We start from the raw sequence: 24,172 nt of genomic DNA, 5'->3' as shown, positions 1-24,172 counted from the left end.
GTAATAAATGTGTGTTGTTTTAAGACTAAATTTGTGGGGTTTTTTATGGAGCAATGGATAACATACATTTGTGTATTAATTATTTGTACATCACTTCTTTGGTTGAGTAAGGACAGTATTCTGTCTTTGTGTCTCCAGCGTCTAGGACAGTGCCCGGCTCATAGTTGGTGCCCAGTGAAATGTGTCAAGTGGATGTATGAATGAATTAATAGAAAATATAAGGACCTTCTTGATGTCCCATGTTCAACAAAGGCAGCCTTTAACTAGTATTTATTGAGTCTTTGCTGAAATAGTCAGTACTATACTAGGCACTGAGGGATATAAAGAATAAAACATGGCCACAGGAGGTGCTGCCTTATGGTGCAAAGAGTGGGAACTCAGATGTGTGTCAGGCTTGAGTTCAAGTCCCAGTCCTGACACCTAATACCTCTGTAACCCTGGGCAACTTCATCTCTCTGAGCCTCAGTACTACTCCCTGTAAAATGAGGATAATGGTACCTGCGGCCTGGGACTGTCGTAAGAATTAAATTTTGTTATGTATGCTAGGTGCCTGCTGTAGTGCCTAACATGTTGTAAACATTCAAATGTGGTAATTCTGTCTTATTCTACTTCTGCGCTCAGAAGTTTATAATCTAGCTGTGGAACCAGTACAAGCATATAAGGAATAACAAGAGAGTATGTGACACATTAAATTAAGTGTCACAGTTGCTAAGTGCTGTGGGGGTCCAGAGGAGAGAGTGAGGCTTGGAATGTTGGGGTCGGCTTCCTGAGGGAGGTGGGGATTGAACAGCGGGAGAGAAAGGTGACAGCATTCAGATCAGGATAGCTCCACAAATGAAAATATGGAGGTAGAAAAAAGCCACAGCACATATGTAGGAGTCCGAGGAAACTGACCTGGTTAATCTGGACTATTCAGGAATGGGGAAGACCAGAAATCAAGCAGAGGGTTAGTTTAGTGACACAAAGATGTAGGCACCCATCAAAGATTTTTGAGTCAGGTGTGAACGGAACAAGTGGTGTTTAAGGAAAACCACTCTGGACTCTTGGTGCCAGATAGATTGGGGGCAGGAAGTTGGGGGTTTAAGGGGAGGCAGAAGGGGAAAAAGCCTAGCATAGATGTTCAGATAAAGGAGGGTATAGTTACTAGGCAGGAAGCTGTAGGTCTCAGAGAAACAGGAGACACCAAATCTAAGAACAAGACATTAGCCAAGAAAAGAGCACTCCTGGAGGTGACAGCTAACCATACTTACATCCTAGTTGAGTTATTGTCACAGAGAATTTGGCCAGAACTATCCTACCCAGGAGTGGGAGGAGACTGAGGAGCTCCAAGGGCCTCCCTCCACTGGAGAGTCAGTTAGCCTGCAGGTGCCTGCCAGCCCCTCTCCCCTCTTCTGATATGACTACAGATGGTTGGACTGGGGTGGGCATCTGACCAGCAGATGGTTGGTCAATCAAGCCTATGAGGTGGCCTAATGAGAAAGATTTTACCAAAGTGGGACAATGATAACCAACTGAACATCAAGTTCTCTTGGAAATTCAAAATGGGTCTGTGATGAACACCTCATTAGTTGGTGGAAAGAGCAGCAGCAGAGGGAATCAAAGCCACATGTGTGGCCGTGTACTGGAGCGAGTGTCCATGACCTGTGCTGCTCAGTAGCCACAGGATAATCCAGTCTCTAAGCTTCCTTGGACTTCAAGTGGCCTTCCTATCAGTTCTTACACATACAGAGGCAGTATTACATAACGGACATGAGCACAGACTTGGGAGCTAAACCATCTGAATTCAAATGTGTTATTACTGTCTAATGTGTAATGTGTGTTATTGCTGTGCTGTTTACTCTTTGCTAACTTGGGACCAGTTACTCAACCTCCACATGTCTCAGTTCTCTCATGCATAAAATAGGGCTATTAATAATAGTACCCCCTCATAGGGTTGCTGTGAGGATTAAATGAGTTTATATATAAAATATTTATTATAGTGACTGGCCAAAATGAACTCTATATGTGTTTGTTATTATTATTAACCTTTTCTTTTGGTGAGGAAGATTGACCAAAGCTAACATCTGTGCCAATCTTCCTCTATTTTTTGTATGTGGGATGCCTCCACAGCACGGCCTGAAGAGTAGTGCTAGGTCTGTACCCAGGATCCGAGCCCACGAAACCCGGGCTGCCGAAGCAGAGAATATGCACTTAACCCTTACACCACCGGGCTGGCCCATGATTATTAACATTTTAAAAATCTCTGGTTCTTCCTTTGGGATTTGGTTATGTCACCCCACCGCTTCTGTCACCCCCACCACAGCTTCCCATGAGGCCTAGCAAATGGTGGAAAATCCCATTTTCCATATTCACATGTCTGTTCTTATAAAAAACTTTCCTGTTATTTGAACTAACTTGAGTGAGTCTCCATTCTTTGTAATAGAAAGAGCTAAGACAGTGTAAGCTGTGAAAATGTAAGCTGTGAAAAAATATGGATGTCACTACAAGTATGCACTGCTCCTTTGGAGTCTCGGAGAGGGCGATTGGAAGGTTGGGACCTCCTGAATTTAGTGCTTCTCTGGAGGCGGGAACCCTGAATCCAGACTCTGTGAAAAGCAGAGCATGGAGCTTCATCGAGCTGCCTTATCTTGAAGTCATAATGTTTTAGGATCCACCTGTTCCCTCTGTGCTCACTCCACCCTCTAAAACAAGTAAACCTCAAATACAATTACTCCAGGAGAGAAGCAGGTGCTGACAGCCCAAGCGGAGTATTTTCACTCACTAGCAGTTTTATTTCTCAGTGTAAGAAATAGAAATTGTCTTTCTGATTCCAAGTCAGTTGTGGAGAGTGTGGCCGGCATTAAAATATTCACCAGGATCCACCTGGGCACCTATTTCTGAACAAGGCAGTGTAGGAGAGCGGTTAAGAGCTCTTGAGACGGACATGAATTAAAATCCTGGCTGTGGGGCTGGCTCCGCAGCCGAGTGGTTAAGTTCTTGCTCTCCGCTACGGCGGCCCAGGGTTCAGATCCTGGGCGAGGACATGGCACCGCTCGTCAGGCCACGTTGAGGCAGCGTCCCATATCCCACAACTAGAAGGACATGCAACTAAGATATACAACTATGTACCGGGGGGGGGGGGGGGGGGCTGGGGAAAAAAAGCAAAAAAAAAAAAAAAAAAAGATTGGCAACAGTTGTTAGCCCGGGTGCCAATCCTTAAAAAAAAAAAAAAAAATCATTGCTGTATGATCTTGGCTGGGCAAATAACCAAAACTCACCAGGCTTCAGCTTTCTTCACTTAACAGTGAAGAAAAGTGGGGATAGTAAAAGGAGCTACCTCATCAGTTGCCACGATTAAGTGACATAATGTGTGTTCAGCCCTCCAGCAGGCCAGGATCTTCAAACATATTTAACCTAGAGGCTAATGGTCATTTTTAAAGACCCAGCCCAAACCAATAAAAATAAATAGAAGAATGCAATCCACTTTTTGGTGGAATCCCAGGTTTGGGGGCCTTGGATATGTTTTACCATTATATAGAGAATTTGCATCTATTTTTCTTGAATATACATTTTTGTAGGAAATGCTGAACACTCCCAGAGAAAGCAATTCAGCCCCCCTCCAATCCCTGGCTCCTAACCTCCACGTCTTTTCTACCTGCTAAGCTGAGATGAGCAACAGAAGTTCTTGGGTGACTTCTAAGCCTGTGCCGGCTCCCTTTGAAACTGCCCGCTGGATGGTTCACTCCTCCTGGGGCCCCAGTGGGGAGATGATAGAAACATTTTAGTTTATGTCTGAGTAGAGTAAACAGAGACAATGTTAAAGAGATTGTCAGTGAAGGATATGTTTAAGCAGAATAAATGACAACACCAACAAGAACTAGAAAACAAAAGGTGCTGAGACGATACTTTTATTGTGCATAGGATTTAAAACTCCCCCTGGGGATGACTGATAATCATTTTCCAAATTCTAGGCAGTCATGTGTTAGTGCTTGTACCTCTCCCAGAATCAGCACCAGGCACAGGGATTTCTGGCATCATCAGTACTCAGCTTCTTCACACCACGTGGTCACAGACTCCCCCAATACCACCTGGCTTCCTGTCTCTCCTAGAGCTCTCCACCCCAAATCCACACATCTTCTCCAAATCCCTAACTGTCTCTCTTTTTCCACCTCATCTCTCAGATGTCACTTCTTGTCCAGCCCTAGAGCAGTCTCAACTCTTTGGGCTAAAGGTCATGGGTCATCCAGTTTATCCCCCTGCCTCCACCTGGGATCCTTTTGCCTCATACAAGGGTTAAGACGGTGCTGTTCTGGCTCACACAGCTGAGCTATTTGAGACTCATTCCTTTCCACCATCTAATTCTTTTCATCTCATTATTTGACTGATGGCGATCAACAGATCAGGAAGAGGATTTTCCCCAGAAGTTGAGTGTGGTCCTTCGGTTGTGGTTTATGGCCATGCCTCCCTGGTCCCCTCCCACCAATTCCCATCTTCATCTTGGCCAGAAGGACACCACCAGGAGGAGGGAAGCATTGACTGCTGTCAGGGGTGGGGGTGGCCCCATCTGCTCATGAGGATAGTGGAGATGACCCAGTGTCTCTTGAGTCATGGATCATCCAGCCAGTTCTCTGCCATCCCTCTTCCCTGAGATTCTTCTTCCCCTCCTTTCCTCATTCACGATATTCATCTTTTAGACTCACTCTTTGCAGAAAGCCATCCTGACTCACCCACTGACATCCAAGAAGGGTTATACTCCCTCCTCTGGCTTCCCTAACCCCAAGGTCAGATCTCTATCACAGCACCCATCACATGGTACTGTGATTTCCTCTTTATGTCTCTGTCTCTTCCCATGAGCTCCTTCAGATATGGGACAATTTTTAAAAATTTTTATTTTCATATCACCAGTGGCTACCATACTGCTTGGTTTATAATTAACACACAATAAATGTTTCTTGAGGATGTGAGTAAATTAACCCTAATATTTTTGGAAGAAAACAAGATGAAGAGAGATGAGATGCCTTGCTTAAGATCACACAATTGGTTGGTTACAGGGCTGGGTTTAGAATCCAGGTCTTCTGGCTCCAAATCCAGTATTCCCTCCTCTGCACAGCTACTTCTGTGCCTAGTGGGGATGGTGATGAGGAGGTCTGGCAGTGGTCTGAGTCCCCGGATACGCTGAGCATCCACTGGGCATGGAGGAAAGGGCTTCGTCAGCAGATTGAAGGTCATCTCATCTTGTCCTTTGCCAAAGTTCTGACTCATTATATCATCTAAAGCAGTAATTTCTGTGCCAAGTCTTCCAGGTGATGCAGCCAGGGGTCAAGTCCATAAGGTCCTCTCTTTGACACTTGTACTTAGAGGAGGGTAATTGCACCCTCTCAGGAGCTCAGAGAGAAACTAGACCCTCGGCCCCAGAGCCCAAAGAAGGGGAAGACCTTCTGGGTGAAGGAGGCAGTGAAAGTATAGATGGGCATGTGAGTGACAGCATTGGCAAAAGTTACCCAGCCCACCTCATAGTCGATAGACACCCGCAGCTTCTGGGGCTGCTCCTCCAGGGCCAGCCGTGTAGGGAAGGATCCCAGGGCTGAGACAAAGCCCCAAGCCAGTCTCAGGGCCCACACCCCCTCCTCCGGCCGCAGCCGAAGCTCGCCCTTCCGCTGCATGTCCTCGCTGACGACACCCACGGTGCAGCTGCCCCCGTGGACCAAGTCTACATTCACCACCCAAGTGTGTCTCCCTCCTGTAAATCCACTGCTGGCCAGGACACAGGTGGCCCGGTCAAAACGCTGGGGGTTGTCTGGTGAGTTCTGCCATTTGTAGGAAAACCGAGCCTGCTTGTGGTCCTCAGATAAGAGGAGCTTGGGGTGGGAAGTCTGGGCATCTAGAGAGATGTGAGCTGTGGGGAAAACCAAAAGCAACACAGATGTCAACAGACATGTTATCACCTTCAAGAAAGGCCTAAAAATCCCCGTTGGCATCCACCAGTTGGTGTTATTATCAACAATGTGTATAGTGCCTACACGCACCAGCAGCATGGTTATCACCTGGGAATGTGTTAGAACTAGACCCTCAGGCTTCACCCCAGACCACCTGAGATGGAATCTGCATCTTACCAAGATCCACAGGTGATTGGTGCGCATGTTAAAGCCCGAGAAGCATGCCTCCGAGGATGCGAGGATGCGTCAGCTGGATATCCACGCTCTCGTCTGGCTCTATGTGGTCCTCTGGAAAGCAGTTCTGCTCCCTGCAAACTAGTTGACTCCCAAAGCTGTGCGTGCCTGCTCTGATCTCCTCCTGCTGCTGACACATCACCTCCTCCCCCTCCTGTATCTCCTATCTCGGAGGGTGGAGACAGTCTCCCCTCAGTCCTAACTTCATGATTCCTCCCTGGGCACTTATGACTCATTCACAGTCTTTGCTCCTGGCAAGCTCTTGGGCTCACTCGCAGGTTATTCATTCTGCCTCAGCAATTCTAAAATCATCAGAGTCAGAGAACCACTTTTTAACATCAAAAACTTCTGCAGACCCCTGCATAGTTACTTTTAGTATCCATAAATTGAGACAAATTCATAAATTCAGATACGTCCATGGGTTAGAGTCCCTTCCAATAAACAACTCTATGACTTCCCAAGGTCTTTGGCTGACAGACTGGGAACAACAGCCTTGAGTGGGCTCCATTCTGTTCATTCCTTTCTCACCCAGAGGCTGCCCTCCTCCTAACGCTCACCTAGGAAACAACACCTGAGAAGGAGTACAGGTTCCCAATGGTTCTAAGAATGCGATTCCAAACACAGATCAAAGTTCCCCTCCTCCAGGAAGCCTTTCTTGATAGACCTTGTCCCATTCTGATTTAATCTTTCTATCCCCTCATCATGAGCAGATGAGAACATGAGCTTCATGCCAGGTATGTGATATGTGTGTGCACCCGTCCTTTCTTCATGGTTCTCCTACACGCTTTATAAAGGCAGTGACGTGTGTGTGTGTGTGTGTGTGTGACAATATATTTGCAGAACTCTGCAAAGCTATCTGTCCTTTTCAATTTTAGATTCCTCATTCCCTCCCATCCTGACGTAGGGTGCTTACCTGGCTCATAGTCCAACTCAAAGCAGAGTGTTTCTGTAAAGAGGAAATAAAAAACAATGAGATTTCTTTAGTCTCACAAAACCGTAGAACATTTAATGATGAGGAAACAGGCCTAGAGAAGGGAAGGGACAAAGAGAAGAACGGAAGCCAGAACCCTCTCGACCAGTGCTTCTAAACTTGAGCTTGCACCAGAGTCCCCTGGAGCAGTTGCTAAAACACTCGTGTTTCTGATTCAGGCAGCCTGGGGTGGGGCTGAGAATCTGCGTTTCTAACAAGTTCCCAGGGGATGATGCTGCTGGCCAGGAGCCCCACTTTAAGACCCACTGCCCTAGCTCTGAGCGGCAGGGACCACGTCTGCCTTGCTCGCCTCTATATCCTCAATGCCTCGCACACAGCCCAGGACATAGTCAATGTTCAAGAAACATCCACTTAATGAATGGATAACTGGGTTAATTTATTTCTCATTCTGCTTAGAAACAATTTTTTGGATAGTCAAAAGTCAGCCTTTGATTAGGGTAAAGTTTCCTCACTGCCAGGCCACTGGGAATACTTGCAGGAAGTGGACTCATGCAGAAAGCTCTTCTAGGGTGACATTTTTGTGGGTGGGTCATCTAGAAATAGGTGGCATAGGTGGCATCACTCATGATGTCATATGTGAGGGGGGTGTTGGCAGAGAGCCACATTCATGACTCTCATTTCAAAGCCTCCAAACCCTATCCTACCACCACTCCCTGTTCCAGAAAAGGGGGGCATTGTCACCACAGGAGCAGTTCAATTGTGAGAACCAGACTAATGGGGGAAAGCGAGAGAAAAGAGGAAGGAGGGAAGTCAGTGACCACAGGGCAAAGAGAAGTACTGTTGCTGGTTATTAATTAACAATATTCATCATCAAAAACTTACCATGTATTAAAAATGCCTCTGTGGATTTTTTAAATTATTGAGAATGACAGATTTCGTTAATCATTATCTTTTCTACTGCTTAATGCCAATTGATCAGATTTATTTGTTTACTTATTTTTCAAATCAGCTAAGTTTTTTCCAGAAGTCTTAACATTTATTATCTCTCTTCATTGTCACATCATCCTGATAAGTAGATTTTACAAAGATCTTCACATAAGGAAACCAAATCACAGGAAGGGTACAGCCTTGCCAAAAGTCACACGAGCATCAGGCAGCCTAGCATGGAGGCCATTCCTAAACCCAGGCTTCAGGGCCACCTGTGCCCTGTGGGGTCCTCTTACCTAGGAACGTCTTCATCTCCCTCTGCAGTGGAAGGGCCTGCTGGGGGAAGTCCCGAATCCTCTGGCCCAGTTTAGGGGACACAGCCTCTGGTTTCCGGCACTTTCTGGTTTCAGATCTAGGGACACAGAAATGGCGGGGTCTGGAAATTATCTGCCTTAGCAATGCCTCCAGACTCAGCCAGCTGCCTTCTTCTCACTGGACATGGAGATGCCAGTTCCCACAGGCACACAGGCCTCCTCTAGGGTGGACCCCACTGCCCACTCCTGGGCAATGCTATGCAGGGATGTGTGTCTATGGCTGTATGTGGGAATGCATTTGAGCATGAGCAAGTTTACACGTGAATTTTTATCCTTAATAAAGTGAGAATGTTGTATACTTTCATGGCAGTAACTAGGCATGTCGTGCATGTACATATATGTAAGAAGGAAAAGAGAAGAGAAAAACTGTACCGCTTACCTTATTAGAGTGCTTCTGATATCCTAGGAGAAGGGGAGAGAGAGAGCAGGGATTCAGTCTCCACCCTCCCCCTTCCCCTTTTCTTATAACTAGAAAGACAAAATACCATATTAATAGCCCTGGACAGAAAAAGGACCAGATCCTACAGTCACAGAGTTTTAGGGTTTACGAGGTTTCAAGGACCATGGAGCCCAACCTCTTTATTTTTTAGACTCAGATGTGAAGTGACCTGCTCCTGCTAGCTGGAGGCAAAGGCAAGTCCCATCCCACGGTCTCCTGTTTCTCAGCCCTGACTGTGTTCCCCTAAATCGTGTAGCCTTTCTGATGCCTTGTTGGAACCCCAATATCTCTCTTCCAGTGTGAGGAAGTGAAATAGACCAGGAAGAGCTTCCTGACTGGTGGGTCAGTCAGGATACAGAGAATAGCTCGCCTTGGAAATAGCACCTGACATTTGTTTACATAGTACATGATGCTTTTCAAAGTGCTACTTTCACTCCCATCTTACTGTTGGATCCTCACAAAATCCCCGTGAGGAAGATAAGGAAAGCATCTTCCCTATTTGATGGATAGTGGGATGGAGAGACCGAGACCAGGGAGCAAAGTCACCAGGGCATTCTTGACGAAGCAAAGACGAGAATTCAGAACTTCTGGTCCTGTGACCCAGCTTCTATCTGGGATACGGAGATGTGTGGGTGAAGGAGACATGGCTTAGACAAGGTAAAGATGCAGCAAATATAGGCGAGCACAGGTGGGGAGGGGCTCAGGCCTCACCGTCAGGAGCTCCCTTGCCGGCCTCTCTTTCTTCTCCTCTAGTTCTGCGATCAGGGCGCTAAATCGGCAGATCTCCTCAGTGATCAGGACATCAAACTCATCCCGTTGCTTCAAGATGTCCTCATCCAGCCTCTCCAGCTGGGCCAAGAGAATGTTCTGCTGTTCCTCCAGGAACTGGCTCAGATGCGCAAACTCGGAAATCACTTTTTGTCTCTTGGTGGCCACCTGAGTCTGAGGGGGCAGGAGGAAGTTATTCCTCCTTCTCCTCCTCCTCCTCTTCCTTTTCCCTCTTTTTCCTTCGTTCACTCCCATCTCCCTCCTGGCCCAGATCTTCCAAGGTCTGGTGGTAAAATCAGAGGCCCCCGCCCTGCCTTGGGTCCCCAGACAGACTTGGAACTGTAGGAAGGTTTCCTTTCCACCTGCCACACTATTTCTGGGAGCTAGACCACCCAGCCTTGCCTCAGCACCTTCTGCTGGAGCTTCTAAAAGGGTGGGGCTCATAGGGGGTATAGAGGATATGGTGGGGACACACTACCTCGTGCCTTTTACAAAATGCATACCACGTGCACAGCACTAAGCTACGTGACAGACACGGTCTCATTCAATCCTCACAGAAATTCAGTGAGGTAGTGACAATTTTTAATCTCCACTTTACAGATAAATAAACTGAGGATACAGAATTGTTTGAGGTCATAAATCTAGTGAGCGTCAGAGTCAGGATTCGAACTCAGAATGACCTCACAGGCCTATATGCTATGTTGCCTCTGTTTCAGGGAGGCCCTGGACCTGAGGAAGAGGGTGCCCAGGGAAGGGATGATGACTTACCAGGAGGACTTGTATCCTTTCATTTTCTCTTGACTGGATTCCCTGAATCTCCTCTCTCTCTTTTCTTAGACACTCAAGACACTTCTGTATTTGTTTCTGGAGAGAAGGAGCATAAAAAGAGCATATAGTGTAGAAGAAGCATAAAATATTTAAGATGGAAACAATGATTTGTTAAGAGGTGGCCAACCCTCATCCAACACTCTGCCTCCAGGAATGGAATGACACAAGGGAAGACGTCATTCTCTTGCTGACAATGCCTGTGTCTTAACTGCCCTTGATAGCGTACTCTCTTTAGGTCTTGTTCCTTTGCTTTGTCCTCCAAGAATTCTGATCAGGGCTTTCCCCTTCTATCCTATGCCATCTCAGGCCGTGACTTGGTGTTCCCACCGGAGCCTTCTTTTCTTCAGGTTAAACACCCTAATTTATTTTGCCTTTGGTAAGTGATATTTGGGATCTGTCCTGAGCTTGAGATGCCGTTGTTTGAAATTATTCCTTGTTTGAAATATTATGCGTCCCAAAGGGAACACATCCCAACAACCTTCCTTTGTGAATGGAATAAATTTTCCATGTATGATTCTAGCGGGGGAGAAGAAACTTGGATAACGCAAAGGTAATCACTGAATTGTTTTAAAAGTTGCTTGCTCTAGAATAGAGTTAGGAACAGGTATACACATGTAAATGTCCATTTAGGTACTTTCCAAAATACATTTGGAACTCTCACCATCAAATGCTAATTAACTAATTGACATATACACATAGACACCCACTTGTATAAAACACAATACGTAAACAACTAAAACCAACACACACTCATTTCATGACACACAAAATTACACACCATACAAATCTACTCAATCAGCTTATATGTAAACACTAATTTATTCACAAACATGAGCATTCAAACAATTATTTTACACTTCAAATAGTCCGCCTCCAAAGCTCCCACAAAGGTCCCAGTGCATCCCAGCACATGCTGGTAAACGCACAAACATTAATACATATACACACCACTTGAGCAATCATTCTCTCAAATACAAACTCAGACCTCCTCAGATAGACCTGACTGATCCACTGCACAGACACGTACACTCATGTTGGTCTCTCATTCATTCAACAGGTATTTATTGAGTTCCTATTATGCATTGGCTATAAGTAAACAACACAGAACATGCTTAAAACACAAACATATAATCTTTCACGCCTGGCTCTGTTGCCTGGGTGATGATAGACGTAGGGAGATAAAATTTCGCTTCAGAGTGGCCCAAATCATCCACAACTCTGCTCTGATTCTTTTAGTTCAGTTCGATCCCAGACCGTCCCTGGGAAGCCCCCATTTCCCCTTTCCTACCCTGTAGGGACTCGCTGCATCCTCCAGGAAGCGCACGGTGTGGGCTCGGTGCTCCTGGGCCTCCCGGCACACCACACAGAGCTGCATCTCATCATCCTCACAGAAGAAGTAGACTTTCTCCCCATGTTCCCGGCAGACATCCTCCTCTCCTGAGCCTGGCAAGGACACCAGCTTGAGGCGCTCGATGTTCTCTACCACACTGGCCAGCTGCCAGTTGGGCCGGAAGCTCCCTGGGCGGAAAGGCTCCTTGCAGAGGGGGCAGGTGGGGGGCTCCTCAGAGTCTGGAACAGGGATCTCGAGGTAGCGGGTGAGGCAGCTGCGGCAGAAGTTGTGGCCACAGTCGATGGTGATCGGCTCCCTCAGGGTGCCTTGGCAGATGGGGCAGTTGACCTCATCTGCCAGGCTAATCACAGAGGCGGCCGAGGCCATGGTGCTGCTGTGCCTGTGGCCTCTTCAAGGTCACCTCGTCTGCTCGGCTGAGGGGAAAGGGCTGGAAGAACAGTGAAGACACACATCACACACTCACACACCTACATGTGCACACAGCTGGACACAGACACATCTTAAATATGTACCAACACCCTCATTGTCACACACACACACTCACACACACATGCACAAGGGCAAGGCACCCACTTGCATCTCTGGTAGACAAAGTTCTGCTGTTCTCCTCCCAAAGGAACAGACACACACCCTCGAACAGCAGAGATGGAGAAATAGCAGAGGAGGAGGAGGAGGAAGGGGACGAAGAAGGGTCACAGCATTCCAGAGATGACCTCAGCTACTCTTCCCATCGGTGCCCATGACCTGGGGTTCACCGTTCCTTCCAGTCCCTCCAGAGACACTCACAGTAGAAGGCTAGTGCTGGTATCTTAACCATCCACAGTTGAAAGAGGTTGTTCTTCTTTCGGGGACAGGAGGAAGACTGGGTCACAGAGCAGTGATGCCACTCAGCCTCCCTGCACCGTGACCAGCTGTCTTCAGGGAGATTGGAGGTATCAGCCAGCCCAGGGGAGTGTGGGGACCCAGATAAGGTCGTTGTGCCCCGGGGACATGGCACAGGAAACTTCACTTGATGCCCCAACTGGCCTGCCAAAGGCTTCCAAAGAGGCTGGAATATACTCTGTGTGGGGGAGGAGAAAGAAAAATAGCAACAGCTCGCCCTTATTTATGATGACTATATTCCTCACACTGATGTAAGCAACTTAAGCATACGATTTATTTATTCCTCCTGTCTGCTGTATAGTGTCATTGCTATTAGGAAATTAGCTGGCCTCAGCCCTGTTATGTAGCTTGCCCAAGGCACACGGGTAGGAAGGTGGGTGGCCACAATTTGCACTCAGATCTGTGTGTCTCAGAGCTGTGCTGTCCCAGAGAAACACAATGTGAGCCACGTATGCAGTTTAAAATTTCCTAGTAGCCATATTTTAAAAAGTAAAAAGTGAAATCAATTTTAATAGTTCATTTAGCCCCAAAGATTATCATTTCAACATGCAAATGGTATAAAAAATTAGTAATGAGATAGTTTATATTCTTTTTCATTGGTGCTAAGTCTTTGAAATCTGGGGTGTATTTTACACAGGCAGCGTATCTCAGTCGGGACCGGCCACATCTCAAGGCTCCGCAGCCACATGTGCCTGGAGACTCTTGTGTTGGACAGCGCAGCCCCAGACGCTGCACTCTTGGTGGGGGGGGGGGGGGGGCAGGTAGGATGGGAAGAGAAGGTGACGGACAAAATAGTTGAAGTGAAAAGAGAATGAAATAGGGTGCGGGGCTGATCATTCAGTGGGAGAATGGGAGTGTCTCCTTGCTTTTTAACTACAGACGGAGGTAAGTGGATGAGGTACCATGGCCGTTTGATCATTGTCTTGGCTTGGAGTTCGGGAAGAGCACAGGCTGGAAGCTGGCAGCCTTGGATGGACCCCAACGTTGCTGCTTTCTAGTTCTCTGACCTGAGCAAGTCACTTCACCTTTCAGTTTACGTTTCTTTCTCTGTAAAATGGAAGTGATCATTCCTGCCCCAAAGGCTGTTATCAGATTTCATGTAGTAATACGAAAACACTAAGCCTTAGGTAAATATGGTTGAATCTGTTTATCTTCTTGACTAACTGAGTTTTCTAAATTTTGTTTATCAACATGATCATTTGAGTTATGGACAACATTACCCAAGCCCAAATGGGGACACTGGCACTCAGGGGTAGTGGGAGTTCAGAGCTTAGGAGACACCAGCCTGGGCAAATGGAGTGAGGCAAGGAAAGGAGGGCAGAGGGGGGGACCTTGTGAGCAATCATCCCACGGTGGACCTGCAGTGTCTGAACAGAGTCTCCCGGAAGTCAGTCAGCTACCACTCCGGCCTGGACTTTGCCGCTGTGGGCACACCTCAAAGCCAGAAGTTTATGGCTCCCACCTGCTCGAGTGAACAGGAAGCTGCATCTCCTACCCAGTTCTCCCCCACCCCACTGAGGTCAAGGGAGGGATTCCAGGAAACCCTATCTTCCTGTGACCTCACGGCATGCTCTGCTCCCCACCCCAGGGACCGGAAGGAGGCAGAAGGAGGCAGAAGGAGTGGAGAACGGGCTGACAGAGCCACTACTGGGAAATGCTGGGTAATTTGAGATGCCCTGGAGTTTGGACCTGCTCAACTGATGGGTGGTGGCCAGGGTTCTGGGGACGCACAAGAGGTGGAGCCAGGTGGCTTCCCTGTCCTGACGTTCCTGCCTTCCTGTCTCTTCACCTCCTATTTCTTTCCTTCTGTGATTCATGTAAAAGTGACTCAATTTCAGGGAAAGACAATTCGTGTGGCCTGAGACAGAGGCCTGAGTGGACGGGCTGGGGAAGGCACCGTGATGCCCTCAACCCCCGCTCACGAGGGGGCCTCCTGTCCTGCCTGCAAGGGGTCCCTGGAGCATTCAGTGACCGCCACCTGTGGACACACCTTCTGCTGGCGGTGCCTCGCCCTGCACTCCCAGATGGGGGCCCAGCCCTCCAGCAGGGTCCTGCTCTGTCCCCTCTGCAAGGAGAAGGAGCAGACAGAGACTCTCATGGCCCCGGTGCCCCTGGGCCCTCTGGGGGAAACTTACTGCGAGGAGCACGGTGAGAAGATTTACTTCTTCTGTGAGAATGATGCTGAGTTACTCTGTGTGTTCTGCCGTGAGGGTCCCTCCCACCAGTCCCACAGCGTGGGCTTCCTCGACGAGGCCATTCAGCCCTACCGGGTAAGAAGCTTGGCTTTAGCTTGGACACATTGGGGTGGGATAATGTCCTGTCCTGGTGAAGGGAGGGGGCGGGGATCTAGATGAAGGGCCACAGCTCCCACATCAGGGAACCCCAAGGCTGTAGGGACACTGGGGACAGCCCCAGACTGAGGGAGACATGGTTCCACTAAGCTGTGTGGTCACTTACAGTCTTAGGGGAACGTCAGCTCCAGCCGTCAGGGGACCCCGCAGTGATGGAGCACAAAGAACTGTAGCCATGGCCTCACTGTCTGCGGAAGGATAGAGAGCCCTGGGTGAACTTGGTCTCCCGGGATCCGGACTGGATCTGGGATTCCCCAAAGCCCTGACCACTGGGGCTCAAAGGGAGGAGGGGGACAAGAAGGGAAACTTGCAAGTGCTGCTCTTCTTTTTGAGAAAGCGAGGTGCGGCACAGCCCATCTGGTCTTTGGGACGTTACCCATTCCTGTCTGCTTCTCAGATCTCTCTCTTGCTTCCAGTCACCCGGTCTGGGAGTAGTTTCCTCAGAAGCATGTCTCAAGTCCTTATCTCTGTATTATTCCCACAGCCACTGCCAAATCCGGGCTCTCATCATCTGTCACTCAGACTTTGCATGCTCTCTAGCACATTCCCTGTCTCCACTCTCACCTTTCCAACCACCCTCCATTCTGCTCCATTCTTCCAAAAATGCAAAGCCAATCATGATGGTGTCCTGCTCACTATCCTTCTCTGGATCCCTAGTGCCCAAAGAAAGCCTGATGTCCTTAGCAAGGATTTAAGGCTGTTTGCAGTCAGGATCTTGCCTTCCTGTCCAGTCTTATCTCTTAGCTGTCCTCCCCAAGGCACTATGTTTCCAGCCAGACTGACCTGTATAGACCTGCTGTTTGCCGAATTGTTTTACTTTTTCCTGTTTCTAATACTTTTCACATGTAGATCCTGCCTCCTAGAATGCTGTCTTTCCCTCCGACCCTCTTTTTCTTTTTCACCTTTTTAACAATTTTTAAGTGTACAGTCAATTCAGGGGCATTAAGTACTCTCCTCCCCTGTCTTACTCAACTGGAAATTTATCTTTCAAGGCCAATGTAAATGTTTTCAGCTTTCTAAAATCTTCCCTTGGCCCTATAGCAGAATTGTGCCCCTCTGTGCTCCCATTTCACTGTGTGCCCACCTAGATTATTGCATTTGTCTATTTGTATTTTAATCAGCCGTGACCAACCCCTTTCCTAGATGGTGATCTCTTTAGGGACAAAAACTGTGTTTTTTCACCTTTGAATTCCTCGGCACTCAACAATGGGCCCAACAGGGTAGACAATTAATATCTGTGAGCTGAACTACGAATTAAGCCACCTCTTTGTGCCCAACATGGTAGACAATTAATATCTGTGAGTTGAATTATGAATTAAGCCACCTCCTTCTGCCCATTCTTCTCCCCACAGGATCGTCTCAGGAGCCGGCTGGAAGCTCTGAGCATGGAGAGAGATGAGATTGAGGAGATAAAGAGTCGGGAAGACCAGAAGCTCCACGTGCTTCTGGTAAAGGCCGTGCCTTTGGCCACCTTCTCCTGTGGAGGTTTTCTCAACAGATTCTGGGGAAGTTTGTTGTACGGTGTCTGTTGCCTGGCTGGAAAGAACTGGCAAAATGTTTTCCTTTTCCTCCCAGTCTTTGCACAAGGGCATTTGGGGTGAAGGTTGTGAAATTCAGAACATCAGAGCTGGAAGTGGTTCTGATATCTTCTAACCCACGATCCATCCTGTCAGCCATTTTTTTACAAGCAGAAAATTGAGGTGCAGGAAAGTGATGCTCCCAAGGCCACACGGCAAAGCCCAAATTCGTGATGAAATGGCTAGAACCTGGGTCTCTTTATCCTTAGTCCATTGCTCTTCCCATTCTGGTCTGTCTGCCTGAAATCATTGCCTTTAGATGGGAAGCTTGGGGCCAGAAGGCGTATCTTAGGGTCTGCATTCTAGTCCTGACCACAAAGCTGACCTGAGGACAGTAGGCTAATGGTGTGGCTGCATTCAACTCCCTTCCATCTCTTTTTTCGTGCTAAAAGTTATCCAGGAGGAAATTTACAGTGTGGGAATTTCTGGTACCCTGACTAAGGAGATAGAGTTTTGGGACAGGAAGATCTCTCCAGCATCCCTCTACTCTCATCTGAGTGTGCCCTGTACATGGTGACCTCAGTGACTAAGACCAATTCCACACACTCTTCCAATAAGTTGTGCTGACTCTAATCACAGCTTCTTTTCGCTTCAATTGCTCTCTAAGAAATGACCATAATCACCTCCACCTGACTCCAGGGAAGGTCTGGGAGGGTTAGGATGGTATCATAGATGTGGAAGGATGTTCGAAAAGTTCAACATGGCTCTAAGAGCATAATGTGGCATTATTATTAGAATCTCAAGATTAGGGAAGAGCATAGCCCTGAACATTGATAAGTTTACCCTGAGACCTACCTACTTCTACCATAGTATTATTCGGGAGAATGAGTTTGAAACTAGTTATTCCCTATCTCTCTTAATCAATGGTAAGTATGTAGATGATCCTCCTGGAACCCAGCTCGGTGAGCTTCTCCCTAACCATGGCTATCTTTCTACCGCTCACAGACTCAGATTGAAAGCAAGAAGCAGCAGGTGGAAGCGGCCTTTGAGAGATTGCAGAAGGAGCTGGGGGAACAACAACGTCTCCTCCTGGCCAGGCTGAGGGGGCTGGAACAGCAGATCCGGAAGGAGAGGGATGAGTACGTCTCGAGGGTCTCTGAGGAGGTCGCCCGGCTTGGAGCCCAGGTCAAGGAGCTGGAGGAGAAGTGTCAGCAGCCAGCAAGTGAGCTTCTACAAGTGAGAGACACCCCACCACCTCATGGGATAGGAGAGGGATTCTCCAGGAAGGGGACACGGTGCTGGGGGCCGGACGATGCTGGAGAGAGGCAGGAGAGGGAAGCAGAGGTTATTTCGAATAGGAGGAACTGAGCGTTACAGGGTTCCTTTGGCCCAGAGAGGTTACAGAGATGCCAACTCAGAAAGGCTGGGTGACTTGCCCACACACTGTGGTCAGGTCAAGGGCTTTGAGTTTAAGCGCCGGCTCTTCCAGCTGCATGACCTTGGTCAGTCTCGTAACCTCCCTAAACGTGAGATAATAATAGCACCTCTCTCATAGGGTCGTTGCAAAGATTATAAGAAACAATTCATGCAAAATGCTTAGCATGGTCCCTGGCAGACAGAAAGAACTCAATAAACGGTGCCTCGTGTGATTATCACTATATTATCCTGTTTCACATCAGGCCCAGCTGATAACTCAAGGCCTGGTCCTGTTCTCCGCCATCTCTTAATTACTGGAGGCAGAACGCACCCCCAGGATAAAGCTGAGACAGAGAAACCAGCTCAAGGAAACTGACTAGAGAGTCCCCAGTTAGTAAGGAACCATGATGTAAAAGAACAGTTTGATGAGTAGGTAATTAAACAGTTCCAATCCCTGGAGGAAGAGACTTTTGAGCTGATATGTTAAGGTAGAAAGGATGTATAGAATCTCTGATGGGAAGGACGTGTGGAAACTAAGTGTGTGTTCTTTTACCTTTGTAGGATGTCAGAGTCAACCAGAGCAGGTAGGGTGCATGCCCCAGTCCCGCCTCCTTTACACTTTGAGTATACACTTTACACTCCTTTACACTTCTCGCCTCCTTTATAGTGGACATGGAGACTGAAGCGGGAGGGGTGCGCCCTCCCCCTCCCCCATAGATGGCCACACAGGAAAGCAAAAGCACTCTGAGGGACACACTGTCTCATTCACGCACACGTAAGTGGCCCAGACTTAAAAGTTTGGGTTCTAAAGGTTCATTTTTAAACTGATTGCTTGGTATCAGGGACACATTTTTTCCCTAAAAGTGAAGTTATAAATAATAATCATGTTTTTTAGGCTGATCTGGTAACATCTATTTAATCCCTGAAATTGTTAGTACTTGAGTCAGTATTTATCACCATTTAACATGTAATTCTAAGGGGGAACATTTTCTATAGAATATAATAATCACGGAACCTGGGAAGACCAGCCTGTTCTTTTCTTTTTTTGGTGAGGAAGATTGGCCCTGAACTAACATCTGTGCCAATCTTCCTCTACTTTGTATATGGGACACCACCACAGCATGGCTTGATGAGTGGTGTGTAGGTCCAAGCCTGGTATTTGAAGTCGAGAACCCCATGCCACCAAAGCAGAGCACATGAACTTAACCTCTACTGGGCCAGCCCCGACCTGCCAGTTCTTTCAATCATTTTTCCCACTCAGCTCCTTGGTTTCCTTCAGAATTTTCAAATGCTACTGTAAAACAAGAGCCACCAGGATCCGGAAGCATTGTAAATACATACTCCTTTCCTCTCTGCTGGAAGCATCAGCAGTCAGCTCTGAAATGAACAGAGACACAATGACTAGGGAGCATTTGTCACATGCTGTGTGCCTATGCATGTTAGGGGGCTGAACCCAGGCGTCCACAAATCAGGAAGTGTCTCTAAACATGATTTTCACAGTGCTTTAGATATAGGAGGGTCTTGGAGGTCTTCTAGTCTGATGAAGAAGCTGAGACCTAGCGGGGGAAAGTCACATAGAGAATGACAAGCAAGGACTGAGCTGAAACTGGAATCAAGGGCTTTTTCACTGCAATATATGTTTTCTTTCATCTCATTTTTTTTCTTCCTCCCATTTCCTTTCCCCTTGTAATGAACAGCACACAAATTAGAAAGAATAACTTAAGGCTGCTTTCAAATGGTACCATACTGCCTTCTAGAGGCTAACATGGATAATGATCTCTGCTCCTTTTGGCCTCCACAGGCCCAAACATTCTCTTAAAAGACCCGCCTTTAATTCTTGAGGAGTGCTTACCATTAGTTCCTCTTGGGTCTAACTGAAATGCCTCTTGCTTTAGTAGCTACACATTTCCAGCAAAGGTAAAGAGTTGATTCTTAATCTAATTATTCACCACAGATACCAGATTTTGTTAAGTCTGATTTTAGCCTCACTTGGTCTATATCACCAGAATACTATTTTTGGAATTTGGACCTAACTGGTTACCAACTTGTCTGCAGGGGTGAGATGAAGACTTTTGTGAGTCCAGAGGCCATTTCCCCAGAACTTATCAAGAAGATCCGCGATCTCCACAGGAAAATACTCACCCTCCCAGACATGATGAGGGCCTTCTCAGGTAAAGAGGAAGGGCAGCAGCTTTCCCATTCCCTTTAGTTGCCCTTCTGCCTGCCATCCATCTCCATCTTTCCCCCGCTTCCAAACCTGGCTCAAGACGCCTTCCCTCCCCTAAGCCTTCCCTTAGCGATCCCACTCTCAGGGGGCCCGTTCCCTAGAGCATCTCCTTCTCCCCCTGAGGACCGGCACTGGGCTGAGAGTCCAGGCATCTCTCTCATTGGACCATAGCAGAGGGCGGGCCTTCTCCCGTCCCTGCCCTCACATTGCTCCCAGGACATGCTGCCCCTGAGGTTGCCTGCAAGAAATAATAAGTCACAGATCTTTCTCTTTTGCTTTCCTCAGAAAACTTGGTGCAGCATCTGGAAACAGATTCAGGTAAACAGCTGGGGGTTTCAGGAGCCGTTCTTTCATTCTTCCATGCGTGAATTCATCCATTCAAACCAAGCAACAGAGCGATTAAATATATGAATTCTGGAGCTTGATTGCTTGGGTGCTCTATTCTAGCTCTTGCTAGTTATGAGACACTGGCAAAGTTATGAAGCCTCTTTGTCCCACAGTTTCTTCCTCTATAAAATGGAGAATATAATAGTACCTACCGCACAAGCAGCTGTGAGGTAAATGAATTCAGAGTTCCTGCAAAAAGCTTAGCTACCTGGCACACAGTAAGTGTTCAGTTAATGGTAGTTACTTGTACAGATATTATTTATTCAAAAATATTTATCAAGCCCTTGTTTTCTGCCCAGCATTGTGCTAGACTGTTTAGTGAGTTGAACAAATATTGTCTAATTTTTTTTTAAAACAGCATTTCCTCGTAAGTTGATGCTTAATTTAGAAACTAGTTTCACAAGCATCACCTCATTTTGCTTCTCAAACAATGTGTGGAAAAATCACCTGAGGGATCTTAAGACCAAGTTCTGACGCAGTAGGTCTGCAATGGGGCCCAAGATTCCGCGCTTCTCACAAACTCCCAGGCAAAGAGGTTGCCGCTGGTCCCTGGACCGCACTTTGAGAAGCAAAGCCTTACAGCTCAGCACCATTTGCGGTCAGGTAGGAGAGCTGTCATCTCTGTCCTCAGGGAAAGGAAGGGAAACTGAGGTTCAGAGAAGCGGGCTAATGGCATGCTGCACGAGGCGGGTGCTCTTTCTGCCTCCCACGCACATTGCACGGGCTCTAAGGGCATTTTTGGTTGCTGCCAGCTGCTGATGTCCGCCCTTTCCTCTCTCTAGGGGTCGTTACTCTGGACCCTCAGACCGCCAGCCGGAGCCTGGTCCTCTCCGAGGACAGGAAGTCAGCGAGGTACACCCGGCAGAAGCAGAAGCTGCCCGACAGCCCTCTGCCCTTCGAGGGCCTCCCAGTGGTGCTGGGCTCGCGGGGCTTCTCCTTCGGGCGCCACAGCTGGCAGGTGGAGGTGCAGCTGGGAGACGGCGGCGGCTGCATGGTGGGGGTGGCCGGGGAGGAGGTGAGGAGGAAGGGTCTGAAAGCTGAGGAGGGCGTCTGGGCCGTGATCATCTCGCAGCAGCGGTGCTGGGCCAGCACCTCCCCGGGCACAGATCTGCAGCTGAGCGAGATCCCGCGCAGCGTGGGCGTCACCCTAGACTACGAGGCGGGGCGGGTGACCCTGCTGAACGCCGAGACCCAGGCGCCCATCTTCACCTTCACCGCCTCTTTCTCCGGCAAAGTCTTCCCTTTCTTCGCCGTCTGGAAAAAAGGTTCCTGCCTGACTTTGAAAGGCTGAGGTGGAGCGTCCGAAAGGCGGTGTAGCGGGGAAAGCAGCGCGCTGGGATCCAGCCCTGCCACTGGCCAGCCCCGTGACCCCGGGGGATTTCTTGTGCGCTAGCGAAGTGGGAGGACGCCGGATGTCAGAGTATCCGTTCAGCTTTGTAATTGTTTTTACTTTATTTATCTTATGTCCTTCACTCCCCGACGCTCTGATCCTCCCCGTGACGCTTCGTCTTCTCTGTACCTCCGGTGGAGAACCAGGGGCAGGCTAGGCTGTGCCTAGGGCATCAGCAAAGCTGGGGAGCCAGCGGATTTTTGGAAAAAAATAAAAATCTAAAATAATTTAAAAAGCTTCACAATAATTATGATGGGAAGAAACAGAACTTTGTTGGGCTTGCAGTAATTTATCCAGCTGATTGTTTTTATTTTGACATACACGTGGAGATGCTCCTGCCTTTGCAGGGTTTAGGGCCTCTTCCCCCAGCCCTGGGTGAACCCAGGTCCCCTTCCTTTCTGACACCCTTCAGGTCATTTATCTTTCTTGTAGAGAATGCCCTAATAAAATGTGCGACCCCGCCAGACTTCTGCGTTTCATGTGTCTAATCAGTGCTGACGGGGCTGAAGGAAAGGCTGAAGCCAGTGGTCCCTGTGACCAAGACACAGTCCTGTCCCTTCTTTCACTCAGGACTTGCCTGATGGCAGTGGCGCCAAACGCCGTTGTCCAAAAAAACGAGGCTTGTGTTCAGGGCTAACTAACCTCTCAAATATTTATAATTATTACCATTGTTGCGATTGGACACAGACCACACATTAAAATAATTTTGCAAAGCAAGCTATGAATCTCTGTAAGGACGATGATTCCCACACCACCGCCACCCCCCTTTCTGATTCTAGCCCTCTCTCCTCTCATGTTTAACACTCACATTCCCACCCTCCCGCCCCAACCCCTGAAGAAACCTACCTTTATCCCCAAACCAGGTTCCTCTGGTATGAGTCTGTGTACAAGATCACCTTCTTTATCATACGAGCCCTGCTCCTGAAGTGTGGGGTCAAACGTTTTAGAGAGCTTCTAAGTGCTTGTACCATATGTGAATTTCATTACGAAGTTCTATTACAAATCATTGTGATGTGAATAATTACTCCCAATATAACCAGGCAGGTAGACAGCCTTGTTATAAAAGAAGCCAGAGGATTAAGAGTTTCTTCTGTCTTCCCAGGTGACAGGCAGAACCACCCTGTGTCTAACCCAGAAAAAAATCAAATTGTTTTTACAGAAGTCGAAATATAATGATGTACACCTGAATTTTATATAATGTCATAAACCAATGTTACCTCAATTAAAAAAAATACGGCCCAGGCCAGCCCAGTGGCCTAGCGGTTCACTTAGCATGCACCGTAGTGGTTAAGCAGTTCAGTTCTCATGCTCCGCTTCTGTGACCCGGGGTTTGCAGGTTCAGATCCCAGGGTGGACCTACACACGGCTCATCAAGCCGTGCTGTGGCAGCATCCCACATACAAAATGGAGGAAGATTGGCACAAATGTTAGTTAGCTCAGCGACAATCTTCCTCACCAAAAAAAAAATGTGTATATATATACTACCCATAAAAAAAATCAAGTTGTTTGGTAGTCAGCCAAGTAGTAGGAGTAGTATTGCCTAATGTTTATTATAAAAGTAGTTTATGCACATAGTTAAAAAAAGGTGCAAACATTTTCAAAGAGTCTAGGTGCAAAGCCTCTCTCTCCACCTCTCAACACTCCCTCTTATCACATCCCATACATGACCATTGGTATCAAATTTTGTATATCCTGCCAGTTTTATATACAAGTGTATTTAGCTTTTTTTTTTACACAAATGAGGCTATATCATAAATACTCGTTGCAACCCCCACCCCAAGGAAAAAGTATATGCAACATGTGCCCGTTGTAACAGTGTCAAACATTACGAAATCAAAGTTTTTTTTTCAAATATATACATCTTCCTTTGAAACTTATAATAAACCTGTGAAACACATAGGACTTATTTTGTTTTTCTCATTCTGTGGTTGAGAAAACTGGCACACAGTTAAATGAACTTGTCCGACAAGTTTCACAGCTGGTCTCTGTGATCTGCTGGAAGGAGGACCTACAGGTCCTGGTCCTCAGTCCCTCAGGACCATGAACTTTAGATGCTCAGACAAATCACAATGGGGCTTTCTTTCATTTCCTCTGCACGGAACTAGTGTTTTCGACAGGCAAAGCTTTTTTGGTTGAGTATAGGATTGAAAAAACAAATGAACAACTTATTCTATTTCCAAGCCTCTTGTACTTCTAATTTTAGGGTGGACCAGGTAATTTAGGGGTGTGGACATG

General features: G+C 47.5%; 2 protein-coding genes across 2 annotated transcripts; one reads left to right on the top strand and one right to left on the bottom strand.

The window, feature by feature from the left end:
- Positions 1-5,357: 5,357 nt before the first annotated feature.
- On the bottom strand, positions 5,358-12,133 carry TRIM10 (tripartite motif containing 10). Its single transcript, XM_046641401.1, has 7 exons — positions 11,705-12,133; positions 10,357-10,452; positions 9,532-9,762; positions 8,761-8,783; positions 8,304-8,419; positions 7,063-7,095; positions 5,358-5,875 (listed from the first exon to the last, which is right to left on the bottom strand). Exons 1-7 carry the CDS (start codon positions 12,131-12,133, stop codon positions 5,358-5,360), a joined length of 1,446 nt encoding a protein of 481 aa, XP_046497357.1.
- Positions 12,134-14,550: 2,417 nt separating this feature from the next.
- On the top strand, positions 14,551-22,064 carry TRIM15 (tripartite motif containing 15). Its single transcript, XM_046638738.1, has 7 exons — positions 14,551-14,919; positions 16,353-16,448; positions 17,523-17,753; positions 18,495-18,517; positions 19,989-20,104; positions 20,446-20,478; positions 21,330-22,064. The coding sequence occupies exons 1-7, from the start codon at positions 14,551-14,553 to the stop codon at positions 21,836-21,838; spliced, it is 1,377 nt and encodes a 458-aa protein (XP_046494694.1). The 3' UTR covers positions 21,839-22,064.
- Positions 22,065-24,172: the final 2,108 nt, after the last annotated feature.

Source organism: Equus quagga, chromosome 15 (assembly GCF_021613505.1).
Source record: "Equus quagga isolate Etosha38 chromosome 15, UCLA_HA_Equagga_1.0, whole genome shotgun sequence".
NCBI classification, from domain to species: Eukaryota; Metazoa; Chordata; class Mammalia; order Perissodactyla; family Equidae; genus Equus; species Equus quagga.
This window is presented reverse-complemented; position numbering and strand designations above follow the sequence as displayed.

What these genes read in the sequence shown, in the direction of transcription:
- TRIM10 (XM_046641401.1), bottom strand. Translation starts at nt 12,133, where the DNA reads ATGGCCTCGGCCGCCTCTGTGATTAGCCTGGCAGATGAGGTCAACTGC. An exon ending in AAAGGATACAAGTCCTCCTG is followed by an intron (nt 9,763 to 10,356) that starts GTAAGTCATCAT and finishes CTGCCCCCTCAG; the next exon opens with ACTCAGGTGGCCACCAAGAG. An exon ending in CGGCAAGGGAGCTCCTGACG is followed by an intron (nt 8,784 to 9,531) that starts GTGAGGCCTGAG and finishes CCCTTCTCCTAG; the next exon opens with GATATCAGAAGCACTCTAAT.
- TRIM15 (XM_046638738.1), top strand. Translation starts at nt 14,551, where the DNA reads ATGCCCTCAACCCCCGCTCACGAGGGGGCCTCCTGTCCTGCCTGCAAG. An exon ending in CAGCAAGTGAGCTTCTACAA is followed by an intron (nt 17,754 to 18,494) that starts GTGAGAGACACC and finishes TTACCTTTGTAG; the next exon opens with GATGTCAGAGTCAACCAGAG. An exon ending in CATGATGAGGGCCTTCTCAG is followed by an intron (nt 20,105 to 20,445) that starts GTAAAGAGGAAG and finishes TGCTTTCCTCAG; the next exon opens with AAAACTTGGTGCAGCATCTG.